At 36.9% G+C, this 17,413-nt stretch overlaps 1 protein-coding gene across 1 annotated transcript in view; it reads right to left on the reverse strand.

Annotated features, from left to right (window-relative positions):
• Positions 1 to 8,084, reverse strand: part of unc5db (unc-5 netrin receptor Db) — a 220,983-nt gene extending 212,899 nt beyond the window's left edge. Inside the window, exon 1 of the mRNA XM_079814916.1 lies at positions 7,792 to 8,084. Within this exon, the coding sequence (XP_079671042.1) occupies positions 7,792 to 7,876 (85 nt within the window). The 5' untranslated portion in view covers positions 7,877 to 8,084. The remainder of the gene's footprint in view (positions 1 to 7,791) is intronic.
• Positions 8,085 to 17,413: the final 9,329 nt, after the last annotated feature.

A 17,413-nucleotide genomic window follows, 5' to 3' on the forward strand; every position in this document is an offset into this window, starting at 1 on the left:
TTTTATTTAAAACATTATTTTATTATTTATATCATATTATAGTTATTTATAAAGCTAAAAAAATGCACTGGAAAAAATATCTATTTAAGGGAGCAAATACTGTCGCTTAGTGGAAAAGGTGTGAATGCAGTCGAAGTGGATGACGGGGTACGCAGAAAGATGTTAAATGCCTTTTAAGGTAAGCTTGAGATGTCAACAAAAACGGTCCCTTTACATGGATATAAAACCCTCCCACTCACCCTTGCTTCTGTGCATATGCCTCTGACCTCATGAATATCAATATGACAATTTATGGACTACACATAATGTATGCAGAATAATAATATTATATCTATGCCAAATTTAATTTGAGAGTCATTAATATTGGTAACTTTTGTGTTAGGGTCGAAACATTGCCCTTTTTATCGTGATTGAAGCAAAAATTCTTAATCTGGAAAAGGCTTCGATAGTAAGTGCCACAAGATGCCTAAATTGGTTGCTTATGATTTAAAGGTAGATTAACCTCTAAATGAACACATTATGCTACTGGCTTGAACAGAGAATCGTTGGCTGGTATATGAATAATAAATTGCTCTAATTTAGAAGAAAAAGCTGAAACCCAAGGCATTAAAAAACACGAGGAAGTAGTTTTAGAATGAATTCCGCATTTGAAAAAAAAAAAGAGCTTGTTTGGCAGTATAATGTTTATGACCTACTTCATTCTACTGGATCAAAGGCATTGTGAAATTATTACAAAATATTCCCAAACTCTTTTGTCCTCTTATAGTTTCTAAATGCAGCATCAAAAAGCACAAGAATTACACCATGACCCTTGGTGTAGGTGCAGGTTAAATCAAGAAAAAAGCTGCCAAGCATCCTCCTGGGATGGATAAGAAGAATGTAGTGTCAGTGAGAGGCGGGTGGAGCCCACTGAAGGTTGCACTCAGGAAAACTTAGGCAGTGGCACAAAAGAAAAGGGCACTTATGGTCGAAACTTGGAAAGCACAGACAAGAGAGAGCAAAAATGGCTTGAGGCACTCAAACAGTGATTTTACACCACTAAAAGCAGATCGGAGAAAGTGTGCATGTATAATGTGAAAGTTAGTCAAGCTGAAAGGGGGAAAAAAAAGAAGAAGAAAAAATCAATAAATGCCACCAGAGATGATCAAAGTTTGGTTTCTCCTCCCACACTTAGTTCTTCTTTTGATCTCCTGTTATACACTCCTACATAATCATGAAACAGCGATAATGCACATACTGTAACTTACGATCCAAACTATATGAGAATGTATCACTCACTGCACACTGCATTTCTGGTTAAACAAAAAAACTGAGAAATAGTCACTAAAGGGAGATTAAAAAAATTATCCAAATGGTTTGAGGCTTCATCCAGAGACACAAAACTGCTTCTTTAAGAAGAATTCCAATAATACTTTTCTGATGCCTTGGGAAGCCTGCAAATTGTACTTTACTGCATGTAGCAGTAAATAAATCTGTAAATGAGAGGGAGAACACTTTGGATATTTCATGCTTCACTTTAATGTGTGTGGATAAAACAATTTAAAGGAGGACAGAGACGGATCTTCTTGCAGAACAGACACAAATAAATCCTGCAAACCTAACAATGCCTGGGCAAAAGGGACTATCATAAAACCGGCTTATAAAAAGCTCATTTGGTCTGTGCCATCTGTAAACACTGACATGGAAAAGGTTCCTGAACCAGAAAAACACAAGGTCTAAGTATAATGGAGTTCTGCTACAAATCCGACAAGTCGACAAGCATAGGATTTTTCCATTGGCTTTTGGGTTATTGCAGACAAAAAGCTCTGTGACCAACAAAAGTTTATGATTTGTACACATTTATCTATCAAGATAATCCTCACAAATGAACAACTTAAGAAATTTGAAGCCTAAAGACAATTGGCAGAAGTAAAAAGCTAAGGTTAGGCTATAAATTAACTACAACAAGATCCCACAACTTTAATGTTACCACCACTAAGTTGTCGACAAATCTTTATTTAAAATCTACATGTTGTAGATATAAGCATAACAAGGTTGTGAAAGCGGACTAGCTAGTTGATGAATTTTCATGTTCAGCATTTAATGTCCTCTATAGGCACTTGTTGGCAACTGCCTTTTCAAGACTTGCTATCTTTGGTATTACTGATGTATTTTATGTCATAAAATAAAATGTAAAAATATATTGACACATGAGCTTGTGTTCCCCACAGCCCTTATTTCAGGCAATTAACCAAAAACCCATTTAAAAAAACAACATGACTTCCCAATGACGAACCCAGAAACTAAACACAAACTAACACGTTTACAGGTTTAAGGACTCATTCTCATTCATTTGTACGAATCTACAAATTTACTACAGCAAAACTTGTGTAATTGTTTATACCACAGTGTATTGCACCGCATTGCTCTACCACACCACAGAGATAAAAATAAATATGCTATGAGCTTAGTTGTTTTTTATTTAGCTACGAAAGTAGAAAAAAATCATTCATATGCATTGAGTTGGTCATGAGGATCTGAGGATCCCTGAGGACTGAAAACTGCAAGCGTCCAGGTTTGAGCAATGCCAATTAGAGCTTTTGTGTAGATTATTGTAAGAAGATTTGTGTTATTCTCTAGTCAAGGCAACAAAAAAAAAAAGCTGGTAAATATTCATATTTAACCTTGAGGTCAGAACATATTGTGCATCTCTAAATGAAAAACAATATGGCTTAAAACATTTTCCTGACAAGCAACTCAAGCAATAATTTTGGCTACAGTGCATTAAATCCTGCCTCAACATATTTTGCAGCCACATTATTGACTTCTGGGGAAAAAGGCACCCTTTAAAGATCTACTGATAATTTTTTTTACAATATTTAAATATTTTTCCATAATCAGGTATTGGTTTTGTAATATCGGATTCATCGAAATGGAAAATTGTGTGTAAGACCGCCATTAAAGCATTGCATCTGAGGTGAGATGAGTCAACAACAGTTTTCAAAGTTAAAATAACTCGCCTCCCTTAAAGAGTTAGTTCACCCAAAAATGAAAATTCCTTCGTTCATTCAACCTTCGTTCATATTCGAAATACAAATTCAGATATTTTTGATGAAATATAAGAGGTTTCTGAACCATCCATAGGCAGCAACGTCATTGCCACTTTCAAGGCCCAGAAAGGTAGTAAAGACATCGTTAAAACAGTCAATGTGACTACAGTGGTTCAATCTTTATTGTTATGAAGCGGCGAGAATACTTTTTGTAAAAAAATAACGACTTTATTGAACAATTTCTTCTCGTCTGTGTCAGTCTCCTACACTGTTGACATAGTAAACACAGTGCAGCGCATTCAGGTTCTACATCAGAACACAGACTCACCATTGGCGGACGCTGTTCACATGAGCACCATTTATTAACCTTTATTATAACCTGTTAAAGCAGCACTAGGTAACTTTTCAACCTTCATAATATATTTTCAAGACTCTTGTGATGATACATCGACTTACAATAGGTTGAATGACACATCTGCCATAGCCTGACGGGGTCTGTATCGTAGACCTGTAAAGTACTTTTAAACTTCGGGTTTCGGGTAGTAACCCGAGAACAAAAAGAACTACAAAATTCGACTGCTTTACGGCATATACGTCACTTCCACCACCACCTCTTTAAATTCAGACGTGCGAGCCGAATTTTTGTTTGCCGAATGTTATAGTCATGGCCGAAGCAGCACATAAAAATAAGAAAGCAAAGGTTTTGTCGGAGGAAAGCAAAAAGAGGAAACGAGAAAGTGATCGGATTAAAGGCAGGACGAGGATCAACATTGGGCCAGCGTTTGCTCGTTGGCGTGAGCTGAAGGAGGAGGGGCTACATTCTTGCAAGTAAATACATAAGACGTACAAAATCATATTTTAGGATATCTAACATGTCTGTGATATTTGTTTATTTGTCTTGCCTCAAGCTATAATGCAAATCGATTTTTCAAATTTGCAGATTCATCTATGGTAGCTTGATATTATAATATTAACGATATATGGTTATTACCTACCACTCAAACATTGAATTGAAGTATCATATAGATTCCGTAAAACGGTAACCAATAGACTAGGCTACTATAATGACGCTGGCTTGTAAATGTGAGCATCGCGATCATTTGGCGTTTGAAAAAAATAAAACCCATGAAATTATATTCATATGACATGCTTAAACATATGCCACTGTACCTGGGATGAAGACATTTCACACGCGACGCAAGCAGAACACCTGCATGTGAACTCCTCCTGCAGTGTTCAGGGCGATCATGGTTGTCATGTCAACAAATGCACGTGCGATGTATCCACTGATGTAAGATGAGAAGAGTTTACGACAGTAGTAGAGGACAATACTGTTTCCCAACTGTAGGGGGACCCCGAGAGCAAAACCTACCTAGTGCTGCTTTAATAATCAATTATTATCACGAGAGAAGTTCTGTGTAAGCACATAGATAAAAAAGTGCTGTCAGCAGGTATTTCATATATAGTTTAATTCATACTTCAGATGCGCTACACTTAGGGAGCGTCCCCAAAGTGCGTTACGACGCAGTGTCTCCTTCCCTTTCTCAGGGAACAAGGGTTACAGTCGTAACCCGAGACGTTAGCTACTGTATAACTCATGCACTGATTGCTGCAATAGTCATTTTTGGATTATAATGCTCCAATGATCTTGATTACAAAGATCTAACACTTATGAGTGACTAATACATAATAATCGCACATGTACAGATGTTATCGGAAGTAATCTTGCAAATGTTGCAGAATGTGTGAAAGCTTCTGCTGAGCCCAGATATATCTTGCATCTTCAAGCATAAGTTTGCATATCCTTGGAATAAAAGGAAATATGAATGACACAAATGCTGAAATGGAACATTACTTCTACATTTCTTGAATATGAGTCTGTGTTTATAGCATGTTAAAGCTTTTACTGACTGCACATGGTTAAACGCTGAGGCTAGGCACTGCACTGATCGTTCTGAAGGTGGGAGAGGTGGTGATGAAAGCCAGAAAAAAAATGCCTGATGGTGAATCAGCCCACGTTGCTTCTACTTTAGAATAATGAAGTTAAATTCACTCTTTCGTCCAAAAAAAATAAATATTTGCACAGAGCCCCTAGCTGTAAAAGTACATAGAGAAAGCATTCACAGCAAGCCCACATTATTTTCTGCACACTCAATGTGGCAATGAGTTAATAATGCTCAAGGTTACACTATAGGTACTTTTTCCTTTCACCATTTCTGGAGGCCATATATGAGAATAGTTTTTCTTTCACAAAAACAAGGATTGATCATGTAATTTCCTTATTTACCAACACAGATCCCATTAGGGTCTAATAACAGTTTCAGGTAGAGAATTGTACTTTTGCAAAACAAGAAGGTGGTAGTTTTTTACTGACTCTCATCTGTGAGTGTTCAGTCATTTGGTTTCATTTAAATGTAAATTTGAGCAGTGAGCAGTACTGCCTTGGCACACTGTTAGCAGACCCGAGTTGGTGATGGATTTTTATAACGATGAAGAAAATACAGAGAACCTCTGTCGCTTCCAGATTGGCTGCTTTCTCTCACCGAACAGTCCTCTTGCGGAGTTTGGCGGATAGACAATTTTGCTACTAAAATTAGATTGTCGCTGCTAAACTTGCATTGTATATGTGTGCAATAATTGAAATTCAAACTAAATCCTTTAGAACAAGGGAGGGGGGGCGTTTACAATGCGCAGTTCTAATCAAGCTACAGTGGGTTTTTGCATAGTCAAGCTACATTCATGCACCTGCCCAATTATACAGTACACAAAGCTAAATCAAAAACATGAACATTAAAATGCACACCTTAGCATTAACTAGGTCTGTTAGTCTGACTTTGCAAAAAAAAAAACACTGGTATATCTCCAGTGGGACTAAAGCATTTACATGACATTTTAAAAATATATATATTGTTGTAGTCTGACTGAAATCGAAATTTAAAGTGCATGTAAACATTTATGAATGAAAAGATCATAAGGATAATCACATTGCTTGCATATTTTTAAGTGAATAACTTCAAATAAGAGTCATCTGTAGAACGATCTAGTTAAAACTTATATGGTAAAGGTCATGCATTGTCATATCAACAACACAGATTTTCATGTTCTTGCTGAGTTATATATGCCTGGATGAGAATGAGAGAAAATTGTGCCAAATCTACCTTTTCAACAGCAGGAATAAATTAATGCCCTCCGCCAACAAACTCCCTTTTTTTTTGTAAGATTACCTATGGGGTTTTTTTTCCAACCGATAGACCTTAATTTACTCTCATGTATCTGTGCCGTCTTCTGCGAGAGAAAAGAAAAGCAAGCTAACCATCGCGTGCCGTTATGTGGGATCCACGGGGCACACATGCTCCGGTGGATGCATTGAGAACCCTTTTAAAGTTTCATATAGGCCCCATGGGCTTGCTGAGAGCAGTGTAGCACGCAATAGGTCTCAGTTCCTGGCCTTTCATGTGAGATGCACTCCTTGTGAAGATATGATGCTCATCCACATTGATTTCAGAATAGCTAAATATGACAAGCTTCAAAACAACCAAGACAAAAATAACACGCCGTGACTTAAAAGAGGACTTTCTGTAGAGCTTACAGAGCCTTAAGTCGTTTACAATCTTTTGTGACAATTGGATAATAAATAAAATTCAGATTTGATCGCAGGAATAAATTAAATTTATATTCACATAAAAAGCAGCTATTTTAGATTGTAATACTAGCCTATTTGACAATGTTACTGGGGTTTTTATTATTAAATAAATGCAGCCTTGGCGAGCAGAAGAGGATTCTTTCCATTTTTTTACATTGTATAAAATCCATGAGGACTTAATACTCAAGTGTTTGTTGTACATAAAACCAATCATAAAATTGTCGTGAAATATAGGGGGGGGGGGGGGGTTGGTATTATAGATATTAGTGGTTATTGTTCAGCAGTGTATTTGATTTCTTATACCGAATTAAAAGAGATTAGGTCAATTAGACAATGGTCAGATAAAAACTGGTAATACACCTGACATTTCTTTTCCCCTCACTTCCCTACCCCCCTGATCTAAGGGAAAATAATAACTGCATCATATCGCCTGACAGTCCGTCAACTTCACTTTAATCCACATAAATCAAGAGTATGTAAAAAGACAGCATGACAATGGGTACTTTTGAACACATGCATTTCACTACACACTATCTTCAGTAGCCTAATATTTAGGTCGAGTCGGCTATATATGCACTCACAAACTGATTTCAGCACAAGGTTTTGGCTAACAGCTGCACTTAGTTAATTTAACAGCGTCACAGTAATGATATTTAGTAGATGTGTGAGCTAGAAAGAGAGAACAACTTAAATATATGGTCGCCTGTTGAACATGGATCTTCTATCGAAATACTTAATGGACTCCAGCTCTATCAACATTTCTTTAGTTTCTGCTCTTTTTCAGAACAGAATGTTACAAACTTTCCATTTCACTCTCAGTCACATCAGTGTTTACATCTACCGGAATCCGTTAAAACGCAGAATATACAGCCAAAACATTTTTTTTTTAAATAAATACTCATTAGGTACGTATTAAAAGCTACGCAGTTTGTGTCATTTTTTCCTAGATAGACGCTTAACGCTACCGCGTGCACGGTCGCGTGAGCAAAGAGGGAGATCAAACAGGTCTCCTGAGATTCTCTATATAGTGTAAAAGTTGAACTAATGACAACAGGAGATTTATTGAGCTTATAATACTGCAAATATAACAACATATTTTCTCTCGCGTCCAGCTCTTACCTCGACCGCTGGCGCAGGATGGACAAAGCGCGAGAACCAAGATGATCTCCAAAAAGCGCCGACGTCCCTTCACAGTACTTCCCATTTCTACTCTGTTTCACTCAGTCATTTAGGGTGTGCATTCGCCCGTTTTTATGGTGTTGTGACAGTTCCTTGCTTTTTGCTCTAACGGTCTCTCTCATTTTAATGCTCTGACTTCTTTCTGAATGATCAGGAAACATCATTCCTGTGCGCTGAACTTCAGACACCGTGCAGGCTTGCGCCCTCACTGCTTGAGAGCTTCGTTCTAGTGCACTCAGACTTGCACGCTCACTAGCCAACCAGCCAATAGCGCGCTGCGTTGGGCGGAGTCAAGTTCACCACAAGCATCAGCACCAGTCAGGTGGGAATATTCGTGCGCGCAGTTACTCTGGGAAGAAATCGCGTTGTCATATATAATTGAATTTTGATGTAGCTTTTGAAGTGCGTTGTCTCGAATCTAATAGGAAGAAATATTGTTACATTGTCATATGACTTCAGTAAAAACTGTTTAATGCTTAACGACTGTGGCAGCTGCTGGATTTCTTCCAATGAATTAAAATAACACTTGCTCTCTATTTTTTTAAATATGGTCTTTCAATGTGTCACTATACAAACATGTAACCAACTTTTTTCTATAGGCCTACATGTGAAAATATTAATATTTCTGAATTTTTTTTCTTTAAAAAATCATTGTAAATAACTTAAATATTATTAAATAAAAGTTTAATAACCTCCAACCCGTCTGAAATTCCCAAAAAGTAAGATGTTTAATGAAATGTTCATATATTAAAGGTCCTGTTCTTCGTGATCCCATTTTTCAAACTTTTGTTAGTGTGTAATGTTGCTGTTAGAGCATAAATAATACCTGTAAAATTATAAAGCTCAAAGTTCAATGCCAAGCGAGATATTTTATTTAACAGAAGTTCCCTTTCAAAGCCTACAGCGAACGGCCGGTTTGGACTACATCCCTTTACATCCTGCTTTAATTACGTCAGTAGAACAGTTTGTTGACTAACCTCCGCCCACAAGAATACGCGAAAAAGAGGGCGTGGTCTTGTTGCTCCCGCGTGGAGAAGAGGAAGTGTTGCGTTTGTATAGTTTGTTTGTCGCCATGTCGTCCAGACGCTGTTATTTTCATCCCAGAGTCAAATCACCTTTGTTTGGCTTTCCCAGGGACTGTTATGGTAAGAGGCGTGACCTTTCCGGTAACGTTCGCTAAGCTGCTGTCGAATCACAACACGGGAACTGCTGGCACAATCAGAACTCGTTACGTATTTCTGAAGGAGGGACTTCATAGAACAAGGAAATCATCAAGCCGTTTTTAGGACAGTGAAAACAGCGGTATACAGATAAGTAAATTGTGTGAAAAATACTGTGTTTTTTTACACGCGAAACATGAACACATGTTATATTGCACACTGTAAACACAATCAAAGCTTCAAAAAAACACGAAAAACTGGACCTTTAAGCATCACAAAGAGTGCACTCTAGAGTACCCTTCTGAAACCTAAGGCCCTGTCCAGAATGGCCTTCATATTATGTACTTTTGGACTATGGCTGCCGCGTGCCGCCCATTTGTCATTTTCGGTTTCAGAAGGGTGCTCGCAAGTACCCCCTTTGCGGTCGAGATGCACTGTGCATTTTTGCCGAGCTCACACTGAAGGGAGGTCCGCAGCAGACTTCTTACCGACAGTCAAAGCCACGTTATGTCACGAAAGTGTGGACTTGTAGGAAGACCGGGAGTGTTTAGGGTGCCATTTGAGACAGGGCCCAAAATGACCTTAATGGACATGTGCACATGGCAGTCATTATAAGTCCACAAGACCGAAAGTGGGACAGGGCCATACAGATAGGCTACGCTACAGGATCAAGTGTGCGCACAAGTCCTGAAAAGTGAAGTCAAAAAGTTTTGATCGCCCCCAGGTGGCTGGATGCAGTATAGGTCATAAACCCTGCTCTCTGCAATCTAATGTCACATTAGATTGCAGAGTTTGTCTCACGTCACGTGAGACAAACTAAACAATCTAATTACACTTCAAATACATTTTTAACAAAAGGTGGTTTCTGTTTTATAGGTAGTATCAAGCTGATGTAAGTTCAAGTGTTCGTTTTTTAAAAATAGGTTTGGTTTTAGTTATTTATTTGATGCTATAAAAACGGAAGTGTGACGTCATGATTGACAGCTGAGATTGACAGCTTCTCTGATTGAAGGCACCAACAGACTTGGAGTCAAACAGAGAGTGGAGCTTTAACTTTAATTTCTACATTTCCATAACTGTTTAATTCACACCGACATGAGTTGTTCTGCAGTAAACTGTACTAACCGATCCTGCGGGAGCGTGGGCGGAGCCTTGATACCACAACTCAACTTCACACTCACTACTGCGCAGACTCTGACTCCTGGGACTCTGGGACATTGGTAGGTTCACTTTTCTACAATGGAGTAGAGTGAAGGTGCTTTGTCCATCTTTTTTTTACAGTCTATGTACAGGATGGAGCATATAAGATAAAATATATATATATATATATATATATATATATATATATATATATATATATATATATATATATATATATATATATATATATATATATATATATATATATATATATATATATATATATATATATATATATATATATATATATATATTAGTTATAATATAAAAGACTATAACTATAAAAGCTCTATAACTATATTTTAACTTGACACGGCGCATTAAAATCACAATGCTGAGTGATTAACCCCGGTCAAGACATTAGCACAAAAATAGACTGCACGATTACTATGATATCTACGGTAATCTGCAGGCAGTGCAAAATGAAAGATGCTGCATCCAAAATAGAATACTTCCCTACTATATAGTATGCGAAAAACCAACAAAGTAGTGTGTCGAAAGAAGTCAAGAAGTCAAAGAAGTCAAAGCATCAAGCTTTATTTTTGGACTCCAGCTCCAGTTTTTCCATTTCACACTCCCAGCACACAGAGAGAGAAATCCTGTTATTAATTTGCCAAAGAAATCACAGATGTTTTGACTTTCAAAAGATGCTGTTCCTTGCTCTATAGGCAAACTCCACTTCCATTCTGTAGTGTTCACTTTTTTTTATGTTGACTATACAATTATTTTTTTACAATACACTTTACTAGTCTGAAGTGCTGCGGAGTCATACAAACAGTGAAAATCCTTGTAATCAAAATTGAGGACTGGAATAATAGGCTAATATCTTCCATTGCTTTTTGTTTGTTGTTTTTTGTTTGTTTGCTGTGCAAGCATTTTATTCTCTAAATAGCAACATCTCAAAATCTACACATATAACATATAAATACACATAGCATTAAAGGATATGTATGTAGCCCACTATAATGGAGGAATGTGCAAACATGCATAATGGTTTCATACTATAGATTCACAATAATGCAATAATCTCCCCTTTAGTTGGATAGAGGAACTGAGTAAGAAACAATTTACATATCCAATAGACATAAATGATGCACCTGAGGGGGCAATATTACATTTGAGAAAGCAACTCGAATGAATAATGTGAATAACCTTTCATAGTGGGCGGCATTTAGAAACATAACGTTTTTCTCTAAACTGAGTTATGCAAAAGAGGAACATCGTGCATTGTTTGTTTCCTACCAGAAGAAAACTGCATTACAAAGTTTGACGAAAAACAGTTTCATGATTTTTTAGAGTGGGTATGAGTATATGGGGTAGTTTGTATGTCATTGTGCTTCAGGGGAAGTTTTATTTCATATGAGGAAAGTTTGAGGTAAAGGAAAAGGTCAATATTCAAAATCAAATAGACACTGCAAGGAAATTTAACTAAGGCTGTCCGTGGTTAAAAACACAAGTTAATGTCACAAGTTAATGTTATAGCTTAATAATGGTTCTTGTGTCATCAGATCCATCAACATACTCAAGCTATAAATACCCTTCATAAAATCTTATTAATAATTAAGATTCATCACAGCATTGTTCTCGGAGGTGACAGCACCATACGTTTAACAGCATGACAAAAAAAAACAGATGAAAGAGCAATTTGTTGTAATTGTAAATGATTTATGTAGGATTAGTTGTCCTAAGTTCATCTATTCAGCAAAGATAGTTTCCAGCAGGCACTGAACGTCTTTGTTTTCCTCTGCTTTTTACGGTAAGCTGAAATGTAATCTTTCAGAGGAAGAATTACAGAGTGAGTTGAGTATTATTCACCATTTATATCAAATTTAAAAGATAAGTAGGGCACCAGAAAGCACTGCTTCCATCAACACGAAACAGAGAAGACACTGTTGAAGATCTACTAACAAGCAAGCTGTAATATATGCTTGGGGGTTACAGGGGGGTCATTTTTCCATCATTATACTGATATCACTGAACATGTAAATATATGAAACCTTCAGGGCTTTGAAGTAGCTCTCTAAACAGTATACTTCATCAGTAAATGGATTTTATGTTGTTGTTCTAGAGAGGTTCTGACTGGACTGACTTTGCTACCATTTGCATGAGCTCTAACTCCTCCAAAATATTGAAAGTACAGTAAGAATACACAATGGAATGGATCAAATGAGCCATGGGCAATATATTCAGGAAGGGAGAAATTTTAATGAGCAATGAGCCAGTGTTTTTTTGGCAGTTTTCTCATTCATCAAATACATGCACAGAAAGTTTACTCTTTTTTTCCATTTTTACTGCTGTCATAAATTGTCATCAATGTCATCAATTCTTCTTTGAATCATTTAATACTTGATACAGTTTTAGACGATACAAACTGTGCAATATGTTTCTTGTTCTACAGATTGACTGTGTAGTTTTTGTTTGTTTGTTTTTTATTTTTTCGAGGATATTGTCAGATGGTTTTCAAATCATCCACAAATGATAACCTAATCTGAAATGTGTCTAAATGCACGCTTGTGTATGATTTCAACGCACCATCTGGTTAACAATTAGCAAGCTGAATAGATATTAGGTTACTGACACCAGAGACTAGACTGCAACATGGATAGACAGCTCACTGACTGGTCTAACCTTTTTTTCCTAGAGATTCTCCATATGGTGAGTCTGCAGTAAACATTTGCTATCGGAGAGGTCTAGCCTCCGAGTCTCTTAAGCGGCCCTGAACTTGCTCTGTGGTTAACCTCCTCAGGGTAAGTAAATAGAGTAATCGACTTGCAGCTGGCAGAGCAGAACAATGGAATGAAAATCTGGCATTCGAGCTGTACCCCTGAGCAGAGAAGGCAAACTGATAGTCAGCACTTATAGGTAATCTAAGAAGGCATCAATATCTGCCTTCATTTTGATATCTCTGTGAGGTCTGATGGCAATTCAGAATGGCCTTTCCGCTTGTTTATGCTGTGATTCCTAGTCTTTTTTTCTATGAAAATTGAAGCATACACTCTAAAAAAAAAGGCTCGTAATCATAGGGGAACCTTTTTTAGTGCTATATAGCATCAATTTTGGTGCTTCAGTTGTGCTTCAGTGGTTCTTCAGAGGTGCTATATAGCACCTTAGTCAAAGAACCGGTGAAGAACCTCTGAAGAACCGGTGAAGAACCTCTGAAGAACCGCTGAAGAACCACCGAAGCACCAAAAATGGTGCTATATAGCACTAAAAAAGGTTCCCCTATGATTACGAGCCAAAAACTATTTTTGGTGCAATATAGAACCTTTTTTTTTTTAGAGTGTACAGTTTACAGTTAAAGGAATAGTTATTAAAAAACATTGTCATCATTTACTCACCCATATCATTCAAAATCTGCACGACTTTGTTTTTTTCTGAGCACAAAAGATATTCTGCAAAAATGTATCAGTGTTTTTTAGTCCATACACTCTCAGAAAAAAAAGCTGTTGTTGGGTTGGTATACCCTTTCAAAAGGTACTAATATGTATACCATTTAGGCACTAATGTATATTTTAGGAACTAATACCTTTAAGATACTAATATGCACCCTTCTTCAGGGGTAATTAAGGTACAAAAGTGTACCCTTTGAAAGGTACTCCGGTGACAGCTTTTGTCATGTATAATGAAATGTTGCTTTGGACCCCACTGAATTCCATTGTATATAGGTACAGAAAAAAATGTGAAACATTGCTTGAGGTTTATTGAAAAAAAGCTATATTTTACAGACAACATATTGTTTGAAATATATTCATTAATACAGTGATGTGGTCACCAAACAGGAAAAAGGCCACTCTTCAAAAATTCACAAACTTCAAGGAGTCTGCAGCAAAAAAAGAAAAAACAAGTTTATACTGTATATAGTATATACATATTCATATGATTGTTGGCTGACAGATTTCTTTCGGTTAACAGCAGTGAAGCAACCCACTTGCTGACCTTCCTCCACCATATGAAATGGAACATAAACAAGAGTTTCAGCACAGTGAGGTTTGTTTCCATGGTCACGTAAAAATAAACTTTTTCTTGCAATATTTTTTGTACTGCAATATATGAGCAAATTAAATTAATTAATTTTAAAAACTTAGGGTAATTTAAAAGTAACCCTTTCACAATGCATCCATCAAGCATACTTAAATACAACAGCCAGTACTTCATCTGAGAAGTGGGCCACAGTCTATCCCGGTCGTCTCTACTAGCTTCTAATGTGAACAATGCCTCTGCCTGAGATATTACATTTTTTCACAGTTGAACAAGTTATGGGCCCGTCTATCCTTCAACTCTAATGTAGAGCTTGAATCTCGTCATGTAAGCAGAACATAAAACTGCCGCAAACATTAAAAGCATCAGATGTAATTAACGCATAAGCTGTTCAAATGTTCTGAAAGGTCCTGTTCTACGTGATCCCATTTTTCAAACTTTATGTGTAATGTTGCTGTTAGAGCATAAATAATACCTGTAAAATTATAAAGCTCAAAGTTCAATGCCAAGCGAGATATTTTATTTAACAGAAGTTCCCTTTCAAAGCCTACAGCGAACGGCCGGTTTGGACTACATCCCTGTACATCCTGCTTTAATGACGTCAGTAGAACAGTTTGTCGACTAACCTCCGCCCACAAGAATACGCAAAAAGTCTTGTTGCTCTCCCACGTGAAGAAGAAGAAGTGTTGCGTTCGTAGAGTGTGTTTGTCGCCATGTCGTCGAGACACTGTTTCATTTTCACGAGTCAAATCACCTTTGTTTGGCCTTCAGGGACGCTGTACTTTGAGCGCATGCATCTCCCCGTTATGGTAAGAGGCGTGACCTTTCCGGGCAACGTGCGCTAAGCTGCTGTTGAATCACAACACGGGAACCGCTGGCACAATCAGAACTCGTTACGTATTTCTGAAGGAGGGACTTCATAGAACAAGGAAATCATCAAGCCGTTTTTAGGACAGTGAAAACAGCGGTATACAGATAAGTAAATTGTGTGAAAAATACTGTGTTTTTTTACAAGCGAAACATGAACACATGTTATATTGCACACTGTAAACACAATTAAAGCTTAAAAAAACAGGAAAAACGGGATCTGAAAAGAAAATGACAAGTCTGCAAGAAAATTGTCAATAAAGAGTCTCACTTTCTTCCATTTTAAGCCTTTTTATCATTGCAGACAGTTCCTCAGCTTATTGAAACACCTGAATCTGTGATATCACACAAAGGCTACTGACACCCATCTGCACTCTTTCTCTAACTCTTTTGGCATACATCACCTTTACGCTGTCCTGAAAAGGTCACTCAATGCAGGACTGGTTTCTGTCCACTATTTTAGATATACTGCTGACATTAATGATCAATTTAAGCTGTAAAATGTGTCATAGGGCGATGCTTGCACTAGACAAGAAGCTCAACCAGATTAAACCTTTCTTGCAATAGTCTGAAATGCTAAAAGTAAAAATATGGCTATTTTAAAAAACTGACAAGTCTTATTATATTTAGGTGCTGTATATTTGTTGCCAATTTTTCTGATGAGAGAAGCTTTTTTTTCAAAGCTCTGCTCTTAGAGAGAGACTCAACCACTAATCATGAGCTTCATTACAAACCAGCAAAAACTGTGTTGTCTGACTAATGAATGTGCTTCCCATCATGCAGTGGCACAGATATAATGCACTGTTGTTAGTAAAGGCTTCTGTATACTTTTAGGTTTCCATTTATAGAATTCAGGGCCATCACAAATGATGACCATTGACAGATATTATCAATGGTTTGAAATGAAATGATGAAGTGTGATAGCGGCATGGCGTCTGTTGGACCAGCTGCTACTGGGACTTGATCAGACCTCCAGTCAATTATTTAGCACACAGCATGGGCACAAAGAGTTTAGCATAGACTGGGAGACTGTTGACTCTCAGCAGGGGAGCCAGTGAAGTGCATCAAAGAAATTAAAATCACCAGAATCACAGGGTGAACCAATACATGATTTTAATGCATCTGTTAGAGTCTCTCAGAGATCATCATTATGTAACTCTTCATTGGTGCATTTGTTTGTCGTCATGGATCACATGATTAACCTAACTGTCAAAACTCAAGTTGCCCTATGCTGGCTTTAAATGCACCTGGGAAACTTATCTCAGAGTTGGGCATTCGTTATTGTCATGTCATGCATTCAATTAGTAAACAACACAGAAGTAACCTAAACAATACAAAATAATTATATTGTGAATAATAAACCCAAATAACTACCGCATTCAAAATAAGGGACATTTATTTATATCACTTATTTATACATTGTATCAAAACTAAATGTTTGTAACATATAAAGTCAAGGGAAAGTCGTGTGATTAACTTGATTAAGCTGTAACCATTACAAAAGTATTCAAATACAGTATGTAAAAATGAAAATGAATGCAAAGTCATTCATTTTGATTTACCAAAGACTTGGTTACAGCTGTCACTGTACACTATACTGTTGGATAAATAGAATATAGATATATTAGCATCTATATTATAGATTCAAACATTCCACCAACTATCATCTAGAATTCCATTTTTTTCCACTTAAAAATACAACATTACTTGGTCATTCATGTACTGTACATGGAACACTTAAGTTCCAATATTTCTGAGACCACTTGAAGGACGCATCAGAATTCTCAGTTTCACACTTGAAAATATGACTTTTCTATGGTCATTCATGTGAGTGAACAGTGTTCAATCACATGAATGACCATAGAAAAGTCATTTGGCACACTTGTAAGTTAAGTAAAGTCAAAAGATCTGGTGTGAGCTCGGGTTGGGTGTTCAGTGAACACAATATTAAATACGATATTTCTGTCTCCACTTGAAGTCCTCAGCATGAAAACCATTTATATTACAACTATTTATAATAGAAAAATGGCAAGCACTGAGTCAGAACACCCAACCTGAGCTCACACCAGATCTTTTGACTTTACTTAACTTACAAGTGTACCAAATGCCACATTGCTGTGTTTAATGTCTAAGCAGCTCACTTTCTCTTATGTAGCATTGGAAAAATATTTGGTCCACTTGCATGTAACTTTGGAAAGTCCAATTCATAGTAAATCAGTTAGTTCTAAACAATCCTTTCTCTCATGTGTAGCGCGGGAAAGTCTGATACATGCTAGTAAATCAGTTCATTCACACTATAAAATCCAACAGTTGTTTTTACTAAGACTTTTTTAGTAAACTTTACTTAATGTCCAATA

This window comes from Gobio gobio (genome assembly GCF_949357685.1).
Source record: "Gobio gobio genome assembly, chromosome: 4".
In the NCBI taxonomy this organism is placed as follows: domain Eukaryota; kingdom Metazoa; phylum Chordata; class Actinopteri; order Cypriniformes; family Gobionidae; genus Gobio; species Gobio gobio.